We start from the raw sequence: 20164 nt of genomic DNA, 5'->3' as shown, positions 1-20164 counted from the left end.
ATGGCCGCCAATTTTTTTGGAAAAATTACCAATTAACCATAACTTTTCATCCAAATGTCACACAATATTTATTATTTTTTACATAAACTCATATAAAGGGGTCAATGATTTATTGAAAACAAACTAAGCACACTAAAAATACTCCAAATAGCAAAAATCCAAGATGGCCGCCATATTTCAAGCTTTTTGACGTAAAATGCCATAACTCTTGAACCAATGGACATAGGAAGATGCTTTTGATGACTAACCATATGTTTTGGCATATGAGGATTCAAAAAATAACAACGTATTTATGATTGGAACACTTTTAGTATATAGGTTCCAAGTTGAGTTTCTTCAACTGATTCGGAGACGTGCCACAAACTAAGGCCATGAAATATAATGATAAGGTCTTGAAATATAATGCTCTGTCAGACATCTAGAACATGGCAAACGTTCATAGTCAGCAAAAACATATGCATCCAGCGATGCTGAGGTCATCATCAGTGCTCGGGCCCCAGTTCTTTAAAGTAGAAATACTCGGAGACTCGTTTCTGACTAGAGCAGACGAGTCATTTCTGCGTTGTGATGTTTACTGCAGAGCTGCCTTCGTGATGATGTACAGGAGAGGTGCGGTGGATGAACATGAACATAACTGGAGACGGATAATAATGCTGACCAAAGTTCAGCAAAAACCTTGTGAAGCTTGACTAGTAGTACATAGTAAATAATACTGAGCTTAAAAGTAAGTAAAGTAGTGGCGGCTACGTCGGCATGAAAGGTTATATGAGTAAGGTTCCAAGTAGAGTTTCTTCTACTGATCTGGAGACAACATCCTTGTCCTTGAACACGACAAAAGTTCCAAGTCAGCAAAAACATCTTCATCCAGCGATGCTGAAGTCTTCAACAAACACAACTATGATAAAACGATTAGCATCACTAAACTCATTAAGGACACGCTTCAAGACAGAAGAGCCACAAATAGACTATGTTACTCCACAAAACCATACAGGGCTACCTGGCCCTGCCGGTGGAACATCTACTCAAACCAAGCCTACGTCAATCTCGGCATTCTCACTCTGATTCATACCAGATAATCAAATACTCATATATGTTTCCCCAGAACTGTAATACTGGAATCACCAATGAATCATTCAAATACAAGACTCAACCAGCTTCAAAGCAGCTGCGCAAGAATACCTAAGCAAAACTAAAGGAAAACAGCAAGCATCCTTTCATGCGCAATTCCTGCTCGTGTTGTTCCACCTGGAGCGTTGTGCAGTATAGTGCTCAGGCCCAGTTCTTTAAAGCAGAAATACTCGGAGACTCATTTTCTGACTAGAAAACATTTGCGCGAACATGTTTTCTAACACGAGTACTAAGCTTGGCGTCCAATCTCACCATAGAACTTTACAGTGGAATGATCTACCTCTTGCCGTGGTTTCCATTATTATCTTGTTCTTTGAATTGTTTTTTCTTCTTCAAGTTTTGTACGCACTTTGAGCGTCCTGGAAAAAGTGTATTCTTTAAATGCTATGTAATGTATGAATCAGGGGCGTCAACGGTTCTGAATAATTGTTCCTAATTGTCATTCTAACAATGATCTTGTCGATCTTCACCAATCACTTGTGGTGTAATGTTCATACAGCTGTCGCCCTTCCCACCATATTTGCAAAGTTCAGTACAGACTACATTGTTTCCTCTGCATGAGCACCTTCTCAAGCACTTCAATTTCTCTCTGTTACACCCGACGAGCTGCAGCACTGAGACCGGAACTGGAGCAATCTGAGAAAGAACCATCAGCAGCTTGTTGTCTAGGTTTCGCCACCCCAAAGTCAGGGTTCAATACCATATCCTGGTGCCAGATATTAGCCTGGACATGGGCACGGCGTATAATGTTCAACCCATGCTCCCTGGGTCGGTGGCAGTTTGTCAACTCCTTGTTCATCTTTGAGTTGCTCGAACAAAATCAATCTAAGCATCTTTGCCTGCCCAATGTTGACTCCACTTGGACAGAAAAGAGAGCAAAGAAACTCTTCACATCCACATAGAACTTCATCGGGTGGTTCTTCTCCTTTGACAAGACCAGCTAGTGCTCTCAGAATTGCGGGGCTGCATGGCCTTCAGGAAAGTTGTAAAGCATCCCTTCCTCCCCTTCTCTTGGATATGTCCTGTCGTATCACAGCCTGTGAGAGCATGCCAGTTGATCAAAGCTGCTGATCTCTACTCTGGGCCAAGTTTGTCATAATAGGTTGCAGGAAGACTTTGCGTCGTCTTTCGTCTGTTCCCATGATTAGCACCAAATGGTTGCCAAGTAGTGGTGTTCTTCGTAAGGCCAAAAGTAGCACATCTGTGTCTTGTGAATAAAATGTGGACATTCATCCCATTGCTTGCAGCTTCTATGGCATAAATCATAAGAGTGTCCGCCTCTTCCTGAGTGTTGACACTGGTCATTGTTTCACATAATTCGTCATGACTCCTTTCCGTGTTGCAGTCATAACCTTGACGTAACTGTAGCGGATGAGCTGACGGGAAAGGTAGAGAGTTAGCGAATCCTTTGTGCTGCTGCTGGCGAGAAACATCTTTTGTCCATGCCATTCTCCTCTGTTGCTAGGATACTCTGTTGAATTTCGTCAGGGATGATCTCCTTTGACATGAGTTTGAACATGCAGCCTTTATATTCTGAGTTCTTGCTACCAGCCTCCGTTTGGAATAAGTTGCAGGGCACTAACACTGCCTTCAGCTGTGCAATGGAGCGTTCTTGGCGATCAATTTTTGACTGAGAGAGATGATGCTGCTGTCGTGGTGCAGTTGTGTACGTAGTAGCTACAAGTTGTTCTGTCTCATTAGAAAGCCGTGCCAGCTCCGTAGCAGTGAGACAAAACTTCAAGAGCGTTGCTGGAGACGTTGTTATTCCAGAGATCCCTCTTTGGCCTTTTGTTGATTTGTTTAGGTGTTCCATCGCTTGATCAACACCAATTCGTGTGAATGAAATTATGGTTGCTAGTATTTACTGCAAACTCGCCGTCGGTGAAGCTCTGCCAAAGTAGAGGTGCCAATTACCTTCCCGTATAGCCCTTTGGAACTGTAACAGTGTCATCACCTGTCGCATGTACATCCTAGCCCATTTATATATTGGGTCTGTCTTACGATTATCGTCGAACTCTCGTAGCTGTTTCTCAAGATTCAAGGATTCTATCTCCATTAAGAATGCATGGTGTGCTTCTGCAACGCCTGTCCTATCTCTGTATGCTTCAGTCAGCTGCTTAACGTTGGCTTCCAGGGTGTCACGTACAACGGGGTGATCCTCAAGGAATTCTTCCAACCAGAGATCGAAGAGAACCTGAGCTACGAGCGCTCTGTTGTAATGATTGCCATTTAAAATCTGCGATACAGTCACGCTACTGTACAGATCTGCTTCTTGCAATGCATCGTCAAGACCGCTACCTTCAATTGCCCGTCCCAAGCACCTAAGTGCACAGATCACTGTGTAGAATGCTCCTGGGCTGAACACCCACTTGTTCTTGAACTCTGGATATAGATACTTGAGTTTTACAACTCTCTTGTATAAATCCATGTCTAAAGTCACAACGATATTACTGCTTGCTCTAGACACAACTGCGTTCAATTTAGTCAGCTGATCCAAGGCAGCAACTAACGTGGGCCATTCGGTAGTAGTCCACAGTATGCCAGCTACAAGATGGGCGTATGTGATGAGATGCACGATGCTTCACAAGTCAATGACCTTGCTTGGAGGATATCTCGTTACTGTAACAGAGGAAACATCAACTTGCCTGGCGTTGAATCTGAAGTTCCAGATTTGTCCGATTCAAGCACAGATGAAATTGCAGAAACCACCCAAGAACCTGAAGGATTGGTAGCCAATCAACGCATTGAAATGCAACAAGTGCATTTGTGGTCAGCTTATAACTCGCTCCTACACACCCCCAGATGATGCGGATGCCTTGCCAGTAATCCCCATATGTCAAAACATATGGTTAGTCATTAAAATCATCTTCATATGTCCGTTGGTTCAAAAGTTATGGCGTTCTACGTAAAAAAGCATAAAATATGGCGGCCATCTTGGATTTTTGCTAATGAAGAGTATTTCTAGGGATCTTGTTTTGTTTCCAATGAACCGTTGACCCATTTATATGAATTTAGATTGAATATAGTCAATATTGTATGACATTTGAATGAATAGTTATGGTTAATTTGTAATTTTTCCAAAAAATTGGCGGCCATTTTGAAATTCGATATGGCGGCTCTAAATGTTAATGGAAAAACTGGCACCCACTTTTTTCTTAATCAGTGATGTTTCTAGATGTGTTTAAACATGGTTGCCAAGAACCTACCCAAAAATTTGCTTTCTTTGCACAAGCCAACAGACTATAAAAGCTTTGAATGTCTAGCTTGAGCGATTTCCAAGGCATACCGGATAGGATATCAGTCAGGTTTTCAACCGGCAACACTAATAACATCCGGAGCAGGAACAGATAGTCCGGGATTTTTAACAGCGTTGAGCTTCACAGTCAAACTCTCCTTGATTAAAATAAATAGAGATGCATTTATCGTGTTTTCACGGGAATTATTGATAACCAACTGGGATAATAGACAGCAGAAATGTGGTTTTATTTATAACGGAATTATCGAAAGAGAAGAAGATGCCACGTCGAAATCAGGTAGGTATTCATTGATTTCATTCAGTGATCATACCTGCTGTCTACTGAAGATAGCACGCAAGGTCGGCATATCAGTAATGTTACTGAAGATGTGCTTGTTTCGTGTACATTTTTACTGAAACCATGGAACTACTTTATTTTATTTGCTTATTTATTTATATATTTAGAACACTTTATCACTGGCACAGAATTACAAAAATAGTATATTGCACATAAGGCCCGTGAAAGTCGATTCCGAGTTTACCATCCCCCGCACGCGTCACTTTTTGGAAACCAAAACTACCCGCGTCAAATTTTAAAAATGCCAAAATAATTCATTATTTTCAAAGTATCAGTGTTTTCACTAGTTTTAGCAATTGGAAACATATATTTTGTTTGTAACACTTATAAATTCATAACTTGGAAGCAAAACCAGGCTCTTTTCTAACTTTTCTAATCCCTACCTTTCGTGAAAATTTCTTCATCGCATTTGTTTCCATTTTGCAAACATCTGATGAAATAAATGAAAAAGTCACCTCGCCAACCTGGAAAAAGAAAGTGACGATAAATTCGGAATTGACTTTCATGGGCCTAAGATAACATCTAAATTTACACAACATAAAAGGAACAAATTTTCTTAAAAGTCCAGTGAATGACAGGAGACAACAGGTGCAATACACCTCTAAGACCGCCCATCAAATCCAAAAAGAAGGGGAGGGGAAAAATAAATAAGATGGGGAAAAATATAGGTTAACTTACTGTTGCATGTATTTTATATATTTGAAGTTCATTTATGTATGCATACAAGTGTCTTTAGTTTAACTCCTATGGCAGTGAGACTCAGTTCTCAGACATACTGATGTTGTAAAATAAGATCAACTTGAAAAAGTATTTTTACAAACTAAAAAATATATTGTGTCTTCAGATGAACAAAAAAGTAACAAACCATTTTTGATTGGGGCACTTTTTCTCAACCAACAGTGGCGTAGCTAGGATTTTGGAACTGGAGGGGCCCAACTTGTAAATGTACCGACGGAAATATTTTTTGCCGACGGAAGTTGTGATTTGTTGACTCAAAATTTTTTTTGCTTGGTTTTAAAAGGTGAAGTGCAAAAAAAAAAAAAAAGAAAAAAAAAAAAGGATAATAGGCGGTACAAACATAAAAACACACAATTTGTTAATGTATAATTCACAATTTTTCATCATTTTCTTACAATTCTCCCCTTTTTCTGTCACCCTGGGTAAAAAATAGTCTATTGTTAACCCAATTTCTTTTTCACCAACGCCTTCCGTCTACCGACGGCCTTACATGAACCAGCCCCCCTGCCCCCGCCCCCACTGGCTACGCCACTGTCAACCAACTCAGCAGCTTATTTTCATGCTCTGTAGTTATCTTGCCAACAAGACAACAAAATCTCTGCAAAAATTATTTTGTGTTTTTCAGAATTTGAAATTTTGGGTGGTTCTGCAAATTTTAAAAATAACTTCAAAAATTGTGTTTTTCCATGAAGAAGTAACACAATTTTTTGGATCCAAATGATTCAATACATTTCAAATGCCTAAAAGAGAACAAGAACATATCAAGTACAGAGAAACCCATAATTTAACAAAGGTAACAGCACTTATAGGGACACCAAATACATTTTCACCTCAGCAAAGCTTAAAAAAATAGATATTTTAAAAGCATTTTGAAATTTGATTCAAAGCTGTATTTTATTGAGAAAATAAATTTAACTGAAGTGAATGCTTAATTAAACAATTATCAGCATATATTTGTTAAAATTTAGCACCTAAGATTTTGGGAAAAAATATTTTGAAAAATTACCAGTTATTGAAGAAAGGTACAAAATAAAATAATTTGTCCAAAGTGAATTTTTTATTGTAAAGATGAAAATGCACAATAAAAAATATAATTTGGGAAATTTGACTTCCTGACTTTTTTTTTTATAATAATGTAGCTTGATAAAATAAAACTTGGATAAATCAATTGAAAAACCTTCAAATTGGCAAAATATTATAGAAAATTATAGAAAATTGATTATTGCATTAGTGATGCTAATTAAGAGCAGCCTTAATTGATATTGATGGATTAGCTGTTTTTAGGTCAGAGGATTGACGCAAGTGAGGCAGAATTGCACAGATTTTACAATTTGTATACACATTTTAACGTTGCTAAGGCTTCTGGCATCCTGACAACCAATTAATATAAAATTACAATATGGCTGCCTGGCAAGCAGGCATCTGCAGACAGGGTTACAAGTAAATAATTAAAAATCCCTGCTATATAACCCTATAATTATTGGGAAACAAAATACTTAGCATATAATATTGATTAATTATGTAGGTAGACTATAATAATTGTAATAATGATTAAGGGATGGGTTCATATGTGTGTAAATGGAGGAGAAATGGGAGGATTTGGGCATGTTTGCTGTGATTGTTTGCCTAGCAATATTGATCACAAGTACACAATTGATGGCGCATATCAAGGACCAAACTCTATAGTTTTATATTTGAGCACGATCACTTCTGTAAGGTCATGGGAAATTATGTAAATCGGCTTTTATATTTGATGTTGCATATCGGCTCACGCACTTTTTTTTTTTGTACCCAGTATTTCACAAAGTCCCTGTACTCTGATGACCCTATGACTTTTTGCTGGTATGTTGAGCACTTTAAACAATTAATTATAGTACTTACCTCCTACTTTAGGAACATGCATATGCCTTAATGTATGTCGACCATGTCAACAACCCAGTGTAGTTTTACATGGTTGGAAAAGTCTATTTCCTTTCGCTATTTTGCCAATCATAATTCATAAATTGTCCAACTTTTTGACAAAAAGAATTTTGCAACTATTCCGCCAGCAAGGAAACACAAATTTATGTGTATCCAGTGCGTCCTTTACGTTTAAATAGTTCAGTTTATTGTCAAGTTGTGCCTCTATACGCCATATTTACGGAATTGATGATACGAGCTGATACAGAATTTGTGAACCCAAATTTCTTGAAATATACATTACCTTTTTAACTTCTCGCCACGAAATTGGATTCATAAGAAGGTCAAATACAAGCCTTCCATTATGGCTGGTATCATCATCTCGATTGGTGTCTTGTGTTAGTATTATTCCATATTTTGCTGGTAGAAGTTCAATGAAACCCTCCATAATTCACGACTTGTGTCACTTGTGTTATAAACTCGATGTGTTTACTATATTGTCGCTCGGGTCCGCGACTAATCGCAGGGACCGGTCTATCATTAGCTATTCTATACACTTTTCAATAGCCTTATTGTGATGTGTGGGAGTTTTAAAAGCCGAGCCATGAACAAAATATAATGCGAGCACCGGGGCATCAACTTTAGAGGTGACGGTATGTGCCTGTCAATATATGCCCCTCTTTTGAAGCCGACTATACCCGATGACCAGGCACCTTCAGTTTTCAAAATATTATACCCAATGACCCTTTTTCATTTTGATTGTACATAATGACCCTTTTTTTAATAAAAAAAAACCCCAACGTTTTTGTACTGATATGCGCCTACTTGCGACGCTTGTAGGCACATATACCCATCAATTCTAAAGTTGAGTGCCCCGGGGTGAGCGCATACTGCGGGCCAATGAACAATGAGATAGTGGCTTTTCTGATATCGCTTTGAGGAACTGTTGAAGTATAAATCAGCCAACGAGTAGGTGTGTCCAAATTGCACATCTTGAATTGAGACCAAGACATGCTGTTATTTCAATTGTTATACCGCTCTGGTTGGTTTATTACCTACCATTGCCTACGAGATGCAGTTCTAAGGTGACAGAGGGACAGGTCTGCAATTCGATTCCACAACCATTCATACCTTTCATCTGTTTTATTGTATTATCGCATGCGAATTGCTCCGTGGTACCTTACGGGTACCTGAATTTTATTTGAATGAAGATGACTCTGTTATGCTCGAAGTCATATTGCATAATTTCTATACAGTATATGCAATAAACCAACCAGAACAGTATAACAATTGAAATAATAGGCAGTTCTAAGATAGGTTAAGAAGAATATAACGTCACAATTCTGTATTATTATTCAAGGTTGTAACGTGTCTATGCTGTCATGTAGGCCTACCTGGCAACAGACACGCCCGGTACAAACAGATGAAATTTGTAGAAAAGCGTGATTATGACAAAAACATTAAAAATGATACTTTGAGGTATTGTTTTTTAATTTTTGTATGGCAGATCATACATACACATGTGCTGAGGTCAAAAAGGTAAAAATTTTGTTTTTGACCCCTGACTCACCTGTCATTCCAAACAACCCCTTAAATCATCCCTTGTGATTTTTTCTTGACAAGTGTTGCCCCAATGCTATTCACTCATGGTCATGGTGATTTGAAACTTCCAAAAAATATATTTGAAAAAATTTGAAACTGCAGTTAATGACCCAATTTTTGTCTTCATTCAAAAACTTCAAAATTGTACATTTTCATGACCATATTTGGAATCAACATGAAAAATGCACTAAAATGAATATAATGTAGATCTGGATAGTTTGAAAAAAACCCTCAAAATTGGAGTTTTTACATTTTGTACAGTTGCGTAACTAGGGTTGGTAGCGCCCGGGGCAAGAAACAAAATTGGCCCCCTACCTCCACCCGAGAATATCTTAGACGCGGGGGTGTGTACCTCATTTCTTAATATATGTAATGAACCACTTGTCTTGAATCACTGAAATTTCAGTGAAGTAATTGGATTCCTTGCCCCTATAATATACATAACTTTTGTTACCAGTGTGTAGTTATAATGAATATAATGTAGATCTGGATAGTTTGAAAAAAAACCCTCAAAATTGGAGTTTTTACATTTTGTACAGTTGCGTAACTAGGGTTGGTAGCGCCCGGGGCAAGAAACAAAATTGGCCCCCCTACCCCCACCCGAGAATATCTTAGACGCGGGGGTGTGTACCTCATTTCTTAATATATGTAATGAACCATTTGTCTTGAATCACTGAAATTTCAGTGAAGTAATTGGATTCCTTGCCCCTATAATATACATAACTTTTGTTACCAGCAGGGACGGATTTAAGCAGTGGCCCGGTGGCCCGGGGCCAGTTGATTTTGCCTCGGGCCAGTAAACTTCCAACAATACTGGCCCGGCGGGCCACTAGATTTTTGATCCTGATTATATGAGGCAAGATATAATCAGCGATGGACACAATTAATTGGACAGTTTCTGCTCCACTTGTCACCTGTGTGTAATTTATATTTTGATTTAATGATTTTTGTCTATTTATTCTTATCCTTGCGTTGCAAGCAAGTTGGAAATACGGCGATGTAGGCCTACATACTATTTCCAAGCTCTTTCATGCTCTCTCTGATGATGATAGAGATATCGCAAATACCGCATACTTGAACCTTTTCTTTTGTGAACTTTTGGAACTATAGATTTATTAATTAAGGAAGGACTACTGGCTGAACATGTGTTAGTGACTACTGACTAGTCTCTCTATATTGAGTACGCTCAGTACAAATCAATTAAAAATGTTCAGGTTTGCTTGAATTAAAGTGGCACCATAGATCCTGGAAAAAGATTTTTAGGGTCCATGGTGGCACAGAATAAAATAATGTTAACACACAAGTAACATGTCAACATATGCAGGTCCGTAACCAGAATTTTTAAAAAGTGGACTTTTGTTCAAAATTTGGACCTTTTTTGACCAACAAGGACTGAAAACCTCTATTTTTTCGTTTGCTACTCTTGTGAATGTGACTTTTTGGGTCAAAATAGGGGACTTTTTTTTTGGCATTTGGCGAGGGGGTGTTCACCGCCTGCCCCCTGGTTACGGGCATGGGAACATTATTATTAAAACATTATTATTTGCACCTTTTGCAGTAGAACATATTGAAAAAGTTGGGCCAGTAAATTTACTGCAGGGCCAGTAGATTTGCAGTTTCACTGGCCCGGAGGGCCAGTAGAAAACTGAAACCTAAGTCTGTCCCTGGTTACCAGTGTGTAGTTATTTTTTGAGAAAAATGCAAAATTAGTCACAAAATTTATCAGGGGGTGTAGTACCACCTTAAAAGGTCCCTATAGCTTTTAAGCTAAAACTATTGTGATGCAATAGCTGGTCATAAAATAATCTCTCAGCTCAGTGTCAACACACCATATCATTTATAATGTATGATATTACAATATAGGATTGAGTAAGATTAATTTTTTGTTGCATTTTAAAGTGAATCAATAATTCCATAAAACTGTTTTCCCATTAGGCCCAGGGCGTACAAATAGCCAGGCATTAAGTGGAACTGGCTGCAAGATCTTTGTCATTCACTGCATCTACCCCATAATAGAGGCCCTGCATGAAATTATCGATTGGCTCCAAACAAAGGATTTGAGCCGGTGTCCTTCACCGTAGTTATGGCGGAGTGCAGTCCATTCAATCAAATGTTGTCATCAACCTATTCGACCGGAGTGCAGGGTGATATGAGCGCGACGAACTGTCACGGTAGATTGCAATCATGCTTTTGTTGAATGCATTTGAGTAGTCCGCCATATTTACGGGATCATACGTCACATGCAAGGCCTCTATTCAAATCCAGTACTGAGGGAAGGTGGATAAATGAGATTAGCCTCATTGAACCAGGGACCTCTCCCACAGACCTTAACCACTGCACCATGACCCTTCTCTGTGTACAATACCCTTCTCTGTGTACAATACTGAGTCCCGGGGGGGTACTCAAGTTTCGTTTGGGTAGCGGTGTGCCGCTGTGAATCAATCAATATACCAATTTTGCAAGAAATTTGGACCCATCGATATAGGCCTACCAAAATTGATGTCAACATTTTCGGCCAAATTTAAAATGATGCTCTTTAAAAAAAAAATGAGAAAAAACAACCCATCCATATATCCAGAAAAAGGGGCCATTGATATACCATGCTGCAAATGCTACCTATGTTTCCGGCACATCCCCGTATGGTCATTTGTAGTGAGTACCCCTCCCACCCCGGGTGCTGAGTTGAATACAATCAACATTCACATTTATTCAATTGCATGGCTGTTTTTGACTATTTCAGTCAATGGCCTCAACATGCCCAAGCAGCTATTTTGCAGATTTTCACAAACACATCTTATGCAGCATCTCTGTAACATGCTCTTGTGTACAACAGTGCTTTGAGTGATTGCTGCCGATTTGAAGATACATATGATAAGATTGGCTCTGACATCACTGACTACACTTGGGAAATAAAACCATTGTCTGGATTACATTTGCATTACTTCATTAAAGCAGTAGCTTGGATGTCCTGTATTGTAAAAACAATGCAGTTTGCAAACTTTTTCAGAGTAAATGTCATCTGTAGTATACTTTATCCAGCATAGGTGAGACTCAGAAGAGTAGATTGATATCGAATGGTTTACATGTGGTGAGCAGTGGCCGTGCCATGGTGAGGGGGGATGGGGGAAAATGCCCATATTCAGAACTCTTTCCCCCCTGTTTTCCCCCAGTAAAAACCCCAAATTGTAAAAAATTCCACTTTTTGCAGCAATTTTGCACAAAAATTGTTGATTCCCCCTGAAATTAACTTTGCCCCCATGTTCCCCTGAAAAAAATTCCTGGTGCCACCACTAATGGTTAGGTGCAGCATCTATGAAGAGCAGACTTTGCGTATTGTGTGACAGATGCATATTTTGCCAATTTACATGAGCATGCAGTACAGCTGGTTTCATACTATCCTGCCGCTTGCCGCTGAGCGGCGTGGCACACGCGCATTGCAGACAAACGGAAACAATCAAGGCTTGTCATTGGTTGAAACGCCCTGCCACTTGCCGCAGCGGCAAGCGGCAGGAAAGTATGCTGGGGCATAACAAAGACCTAATAGTTTTTTTGAAAAAATATAATTGCATTTATTGACTATGGTGGGTGTATCATAAAGCTTTAAAATTGTCATTTGTGTGTAGATATTTCTTGAAACTATTTTGCATTCACATACTCATCAGCATCATCATAATAATTTGCTGTGTTTATTTAAGTTTCAAAAGAGATTCCTTTAAATTGCATTTGAGTGCTTGTTAATATGATTACATCTGACCAAATCACTACCTAGCCTTGTGATATTTGATTAAAGCATGAGCCATACTGGAATACTCTGGGTCACTTATGAACAGAGTTAAAAACAGACCAAGTTGCCATGGTTACCTGTGATTTTCTTCTATTCTGTTAGTCTGTAGCGTTGGAACATTTTTGTTTTAATTTCATGTGGGTTGGTTGGTTGGCAGTAATATACTAGTCAATAATAGGGGTCTATAGAAGGTGTATTTTCATAAATATCAAAAAGTCAATACTAGATTTAAAAAGCTATAATGTAAAAAAAAATCAAAATGATAAAATAGTATTAGTTTTCACAGTCAGAGAGATCCATCTGTATTTGAAACAAATAATGAAAGAAAATAGCCACATTATTCCAATTCTTACATTGTGATTCGGTGTTAATGGTTAGCTATATATCTTCACATGCAGATCCCAATTTGTATTCAAAATATTAACAGGACTTTTATTTTATCAAGGTTTCGGTTTATTAATGTACAATACAATAATGTGTTAAAATTAGAATTTGGAGAAAAATGAAGGGCCTCTGCTTGCGCAAATCTTACAAATGTGGATTTAAAAAAAAGGTGTGTAATAGCATGGCAGGAGTAACTCTTGAACCTCCACCTTTCCCTTTAAAATAGAAATAGGAGGGAGGGCAACAGACAGACAGACAAGAGACAGACAGATAGACAAGAAGACAGACATGCAGACAAACAGGAGAAAGGAAACATGAGAGAGGCAGAGGAAAGCAATGCTGATACAGAAATAATGATCGAATTAAATTGTCTTGAACTTCAGATGTCAATAACACAATCATGTACCATGCTATCTGCTGATGATAGTTTAATGTCATCTGCAGTAATTCGTACCATCCCAGCAAACACAAAAACGTTTTAAAAACGTTTTAAATAAGTTATATTTTGGCTTTTGGTTTAGGTAGAAACATTTTAATAACATTAAAATGTCGGGTTATATAAAGGTCATGATAACGTTTTAAAACGTTTTGTATGAAAACACACTACAACAATATTTTTAAATGTTTTCCAAAAATGTTATTGTAAACTATTTTTGCAAACATTTTTGCCAAATATTGTGTCAATATTTAAATAACATTATGTTAAAATGTTTGAACCCCAGCAAACACAAAACGTTTTCGACATCATTCGCAAAAGGTTATAAAAGGTTGTCAGAAAACGCTTAAATGTCGGGTTATATAAAGGTCATGAAAACGTTTTTAAAACGTTATTGAAAATATTTTGGGCAAACATTTTTCGCAAAAATATTTTTTTCAACCCCAAAATAACATTTTGTTTAGAATGTTTTGTATCAAGTTTTCAAGAATTGTTTTTGGAATGTTATTAAAACGGGTTTATACCCTTTATATAACCCGACGTTAAACGTTTTCTGTAAAACATTTTTGTTTGCTGAGCAGTAGATTATCAAAAATGTTTTTAAGATTATGAAAACGTTTTATACTCTTAATATACCCTTTATATAACCCGACATTTAAACGTTTTCTGACAACCTTTTATAACCTTTTGCGAATGATGTCGAAAACGTTTTGTGTTTGCTGGGATGCTATCTACTGAAGATAGTTTAATGCAGACATTTACTAATTGAGTTTCAAATTACACACAGAGCATGAGATTGTAATGTTTTGATGATGTCCTGATTTAGAAATCAGGCAAACAGAAGCAGGCATTGTATAACTGTGATCCTTTTGTGAATAGAAGAAATGATTTCAGCCAATGGATACTAAAGAAAAGAAAATATATTAAAATTAAACATGTGTTCTTAATACAGGTAGATGTGGGAGCCCTGGGTGGGAGCACCCCAGAATTGTTCTACATGTATATACATGTGTGTCCAAATTAAACAAATGAAAGTAGGGTGTGTGGCCTTGTGGGTACTTTTTACCAAGCAAGTAAATTGTATTATGCTTTTAGAGGTGATTTTAAAGAACACATTTTATTTATTGAAGTTTGTCATGTTATTTAGGGTACTTAATCAACAAATTCAACATATTTGTACATTGAGTCCAAAAAAAAAAAAACATGTTATGGCCAAAAACGTGGGGGTAGAAAAACACTGATGTTAAAGAACAATAATTATTGGAACTTTGTCATGTTATTTAGGGTACTTATTCAACAAGTTTTTGATATTTGTACATAGAGTCCAGAAAGAATACAAGTTTTGGCTCAAAACGTTGGGTTGTTTTGAGTTTTTCACATTAGTCATTATTATGCTTTGTTTTTGCAGGTTGGCAGTACAGACACAAGTCGATGTGATGAGTTTTATAAGTCCTTACCAGACCCAACACAACACTGGGAATTACTAGACCCAATAGGTGAAGGTACTTATGGAGGGGTGTTTAGGACTCGTAATCTGCAAACAGGAGAATATGCTGCTGCAAAAAGTGAGTATGAGAATGATTAGCCAAACATTCTGTGGCTCGATTTAGATACATGCATAGGATTTCAATCTTGTTGATGCTATCTTATAAAGATATAGCTTATTTCAGCAATACTACAAAACGTTGTTATCTTCTGAAGATAGCTTGTTTCAATAATCCAATAAAATACTGATATTTATTTCAACAGTCATACAAAGCCATGATATTTTCAAAAGATAGCTCATTTCAATGATAATGCAAAACCTTGCTGTCTCCTGATGATAGCTCATTTCAACAATTATTCAAACCTTGCTATCTTCTGAAGATAGCTCATTTCAACAATTATTCAAACCTTGCTATCTTCTGAAGATAGCTCATTTCAACAATTATTCAAACCTTGCTATCTTCTGAAGATAGCTCATTATCCCAGACACTGAAATGACGAAAACACTTACACCAAAATTTGGGCCTCTGGTCAGCCATTCAGAAAGAACGCATAATTTCTTCAAGCAATGTTTTTAGAAAATTCCCTGAATCAGCCAAATAATAATGATTTCTGGGCAACTTTTTCGAACGGAGTAAATACCCGACCGAGCCTCCCAACAATTACTGGGAAGCTAGTTGCGCCTATAACCCAAGAGTTCCCCTTAACACACTGGGAACTATTTTGCTAGGCACTCATCTAGCGATCAACTCCTTATCGAGGAGGAAAAGCTCTATATACCAATGGACAAATATTTCGCTAGGCAATCCTCTACACGATCATCTCCTCGGAGGAGGAAATAAAAAGCTCCATAATACCAATGGAGAGAATATAAAATGCCGCGGACTTACATGAATTCGCTAGGCAGTCATCTAGCGCGTCAAAAGAAATTAAATGGCTGATACCTTTCTCATTTTCCAATTATATTCATATTCAGATTACATAGTGGACATCGGTAAATATACCCATGCCAAATACCCAGTAGGTAGATACCTCCGGATATTGGAACTACTAAATCGAATTTATTAATGTAGTACATGTATAATTCTGTACATTAAATCGATCATTTTAGAAAAATGATCCAAAAACTGCCACAAGGACTACTTGTTAACATCCGTACTCTGTACCATGGAATAAGCTATTTCTGATCCCCTCATTTCCTTTGCTAGTAAATACCGCAAGATCCACACTTACGATTATTTGAAGAGCCTCGCTGCCAACGCCAAGCAAACACAGTGCCATGCTCTGCACATTTATGAATTTATTTTTTTCAATACATAACTAGGATACCATGTCTAATACAAAAGGCAGCCTTTAACAGAAATTAACGCGATAACCAGCCGGGCTGCATAACCTCATAAAAACTTGAACCCAATATTTCATTTTTATTTATACTTTGATGAACAAGAAAATCTGAGGGCATAGTACTTGGCCCCTGTCTAGCTATCCCATGCCAACCTGGTGTTAATTCCTCCCGTCCTGCTATAATTAAAATTACTCGACCTAAGACTGAAGGGTATTACCACCTAAGACTGAAAGTGGTACCAATTGTATCGGTTTTGTTAATGCTTCTGAAGACTCATTAGAGTGAACACATTATACAAAATAGAATTTTAAAAAAAAATACAACTGCGCAACAGAATAAAATGTGTTGCTGAGTGCTGAGATAGAAACTGAACCTAAAGTGATATACTCACGCACACTCTCAAACCCGTATACAATAGTCATACTACTATGTAACTCAACAAACCTCAATGTAATTAGAATATTATTCAAATTTGTAGAACTCTCAATCGAATATATTCTCATTTCTCCTTCAGATTTCATCTCATTCCTAATTACCTTTTAATTTGAAGACCGACACTTTATGTGTACTTGTCTCACTACTGCGAGACTCAAATTTTATGACACACTATCAAACTCTTGAAATCAATTTTAAACAGATATCAAATATGACATATGGGGAGTGGTGGGTGGGATAAAAAATTTCTGCATCCGTTCTTGCTGAAAAACTGACAGAGAATGGCCTTAGCCAACAAAATGGCCACCGACGGCTCCAAGCAAGGATGCCCGTGATTAGCCCGCCTGAAACCAAACAAGGCACACAATTGGCTCCTCATGAAAACATCGCGTGACATCACGAGGGCGATCCCATTTCAACTGCAGGGATAATTTTGTGTTTCATTTGATATGTACAAATTAAACTGCATTTCAACAATTATTCAAACCTTGCTATCTTCTGAAGATGGCTCATTTCAACAATTATTCAAACCTTGCTTTCTTCTGAAGATAGCTCATTTCAACAATTATTCAAACCTTGCTATCTTCTGAAGATAGCTCATTTCAACAATTATTCAAACCTTGCTATCTTCTGAAGATAGCTCATTTCAACAATTATTCAAACCTTGCTATCTTCTGAAGATAGCTCATTTCAACAATTATTAAAACCTTGCTATCTTCTGAAGATGGCTCATTTCAACAATTATTCAAACCTTGCTATCTTCTGAAGATAGCTCATTTCAACAATTATTCAAACCTTGCTATCTTCTGAAGATAGCTCATATTAACAATTATTCAAAGCTTGCTATCTTCTGAAGATAGCTCATTTCAACAATTATTCAAACCTTGCTATCTTCTGAAGATAGCTCATTTCAACAATTATTCAAACCTTGCTATCTTCTGAAGATAGCTCATATTAACAATTATTCCAACCTTGCTATCTTCTGAAGATAGCTCATATTAACAATTATTCAAACCTTGCTATCTTCTGAATATAGCTCATATAAACAATTATTCAAACCTTGCTTTCTTCTGAAGATAGCTCATATTAACAATTCTTCCAACTTTGCTATCTTCTGAAGATAGCTCATATAACAATTATTCAAACCTTGCTATCTTCTGAAGATAGCTCATATAAACAATTATTCAAACCTTGCTTTCTTCTGAAGATAGCTCATATTAACAATTCTTCCAACTTTGCTATCTTCTGAAGATAGCTCATATTAACAATTATTCAAACCTTGCGATTTTCTGAAGATAGCTCATATTCAAACCTTGCATTCTTCTTCATTTTTATTTCAATAAAACTTGCTATCTCCTGAAAAACGATTATCTCAACAAAACCTTGCTATCTTCTGAAGAAAGCTTATTTCAATAAAACCTTGCTATCTCCTGAGGATAGCTTATTTCAACAATTATACAAACCCATGCTATCTTCTGAAGATAGCCCATTTCAACAATTATGCAAAACCACGCTATCTTCCAAAGATAGCTTATTTTAACAATTACACAAACCTTGCTATCTTCTGAAGATATCTCATTTCCACAATTACACAACCTTTCTATTTTCTGAAGAAATCTCATTTCAACAAAACCTTTCTGTCTTCTGAAGATAGCTCATTTCAACAATATCACAAACCTTAAGCTTAAATCAACACACACACTATACTCAAATACCAATTTGAAATCTGGTATTCTACATTGCATTCACATCACATGTAGCAAAGTGTAATATGATGTGGATAGCTTTTACCAGCGACCTGTGTCAAAATATATGCCTATATCTCAACCTTTTTCATCTGTAAATATTGATCTAACATATGCTAATAGTGTGGTTGTGTGTATCTTGTTTCATTTTATGTTGCTTGCATTTTACTCTGTATTAGGTAATAAATTCTGTACCGAACATCAAATCAAAGACACAGTGGATGTGTGGTTCAAATTGGTTGTAAATATCAAGGATATTAAATTAAATACTGGCCTAAATAACCAAAACATATAGAGATCATCATTGTTGTAATTACCATCATCCCTATCATCTTTACCACTGACATCACAGTGATTTCATCATTGTCTTCAACATCTTCTTTAAAAAAAAGCGCAGTGATTTATAGTGCCCTACGCACAGGCACAACGCCTAGACGTTGATCCCCGGCGTTGATCCACAAGCCTCAGCACACTTTACAGGTTGTCCCTGACCACCACGGCCCCACATCATTCCATAAACCATTTAACAACAATTCAGGGACTTTGCTGCTACAAGAGTGCACACCCTAGACATTCCACAAATAACCTTCGCAACCAGGATCAGCTCCCTGAGTTTTGTACAGGTTACAACAAAACAATTAGCAGTAAGTTCCTTGTCCAAGGGAATTTCAAGCTAGCTCAATTTTTCCTTGAGATTGTACTAGCCACCGACAGGGTTCGAACCCGCAACCTCTTGCACCATAGTTGAACGCCTTATCGATTGAGCTAACTTGACTGCTTAATCGCCATCTTTACTTCATCATTTGCATAGTCACATTCATCATAATATTATCACTATTATTATCACTAGCATTGTTTTGACTTTTCATCTTCTTACCCTTCATCGTGCTCATTGTCATCTGTTTTCTTTTGTTCATCTCTTCATTATTTGGTGTTTCTTTCTCTTTATATATTTGATTATTTTCTTCATTTCAATCTTCAAAATCATCTTTACCTTTTCCCTTTATTTTCACCTTCTTCGTCTTTCTTCTGCAATATGAAATCACAAAACTACCCAAAATATTCAAATATACTAGTGCTGGTGATCGATGACTGATATTTTTTTCTCTTGAAATACAAAACCTGTTCACATTGATTACCAACATACTAAAGAAACAGAAAGGAAGAATCTTATAGAGTATTACCTTACCATGGCAGAGACATAATTGAAGCCTCCTGTCAATTGTAATCTATTTTCCCCAGGAACTGAGTAACTGAATATTTGACCAGGAAAGATGTTTTATTTTTGTTTTGTCAGGAGTTGTTAAGAGATGTTATAAAAGTAATAAAAAGGGAAGCAGGAATAAGTGCATTGCTCGATACAGGAATGGTGCTACAGAATTAGGTCAATTCCCTGTGTTTTTCATCTCCCCATTTCTCATTCTCTTGCTCTCTTTATTTATTTTATGAGGTGAATAATTGAATTGAGGTTATCGTATTTTGTTGAAAATAAGAATATATATATTTCAGGTCTTGACCATGTGGAGCTCAAACCATGACCTTTGACATTTCTGCTTCAATGTCAGGACAGTTTGTCACAGATGGTCCAAA

The 20164-nt window shown here is 37.2% G+C and overlaps 1 protein-coding gene across 1 annotated transcript in view; it reads left to right on the top strand.

The window, feature by feature from the left end:
* Window positions 1-4503: 4503 nt before the first annotated feature.
* The window catches only part of LOC140155148 (myosin-IIIb-like), a 100320-nt gene continuing 84659 nt past the window's right edge, over window positions 4504-20164 (top strand). Inside the window, exons 1-2 of the mRNA XM_072177872.1 lie at window positions 4504-4661; window positions 14973-15129. Of these exons, the coding sequence (XP_072033973.1) occupies window positions 4644-4661; window positions 14973-15129 (175 nt within the window). The 5' untranslated portion in view covers window positions 4504-4643. The remainder of the gene's footprint in view (window positions 4662-14972; window positions 15130-20164) is intronic.

This window comes from Amphiura filiformis, chromosome 6 (genome assembly GCF_039555335.1).
Source record: "Amphiura filiformis chromosome 6, Afil_fr2py, whole genome shotgun sequence".
Taxonomy (NCBI): domain Eukaryota; kingdom Metazoa; phylum Echinodermata; class Ophiuroidea; order Amphilepidida; family Amphiuridae; genus Amphiura; species Amphiura filiformis.
This window is presented reverse-complemented; position numbering and strand designations above follow the sequence as displayed.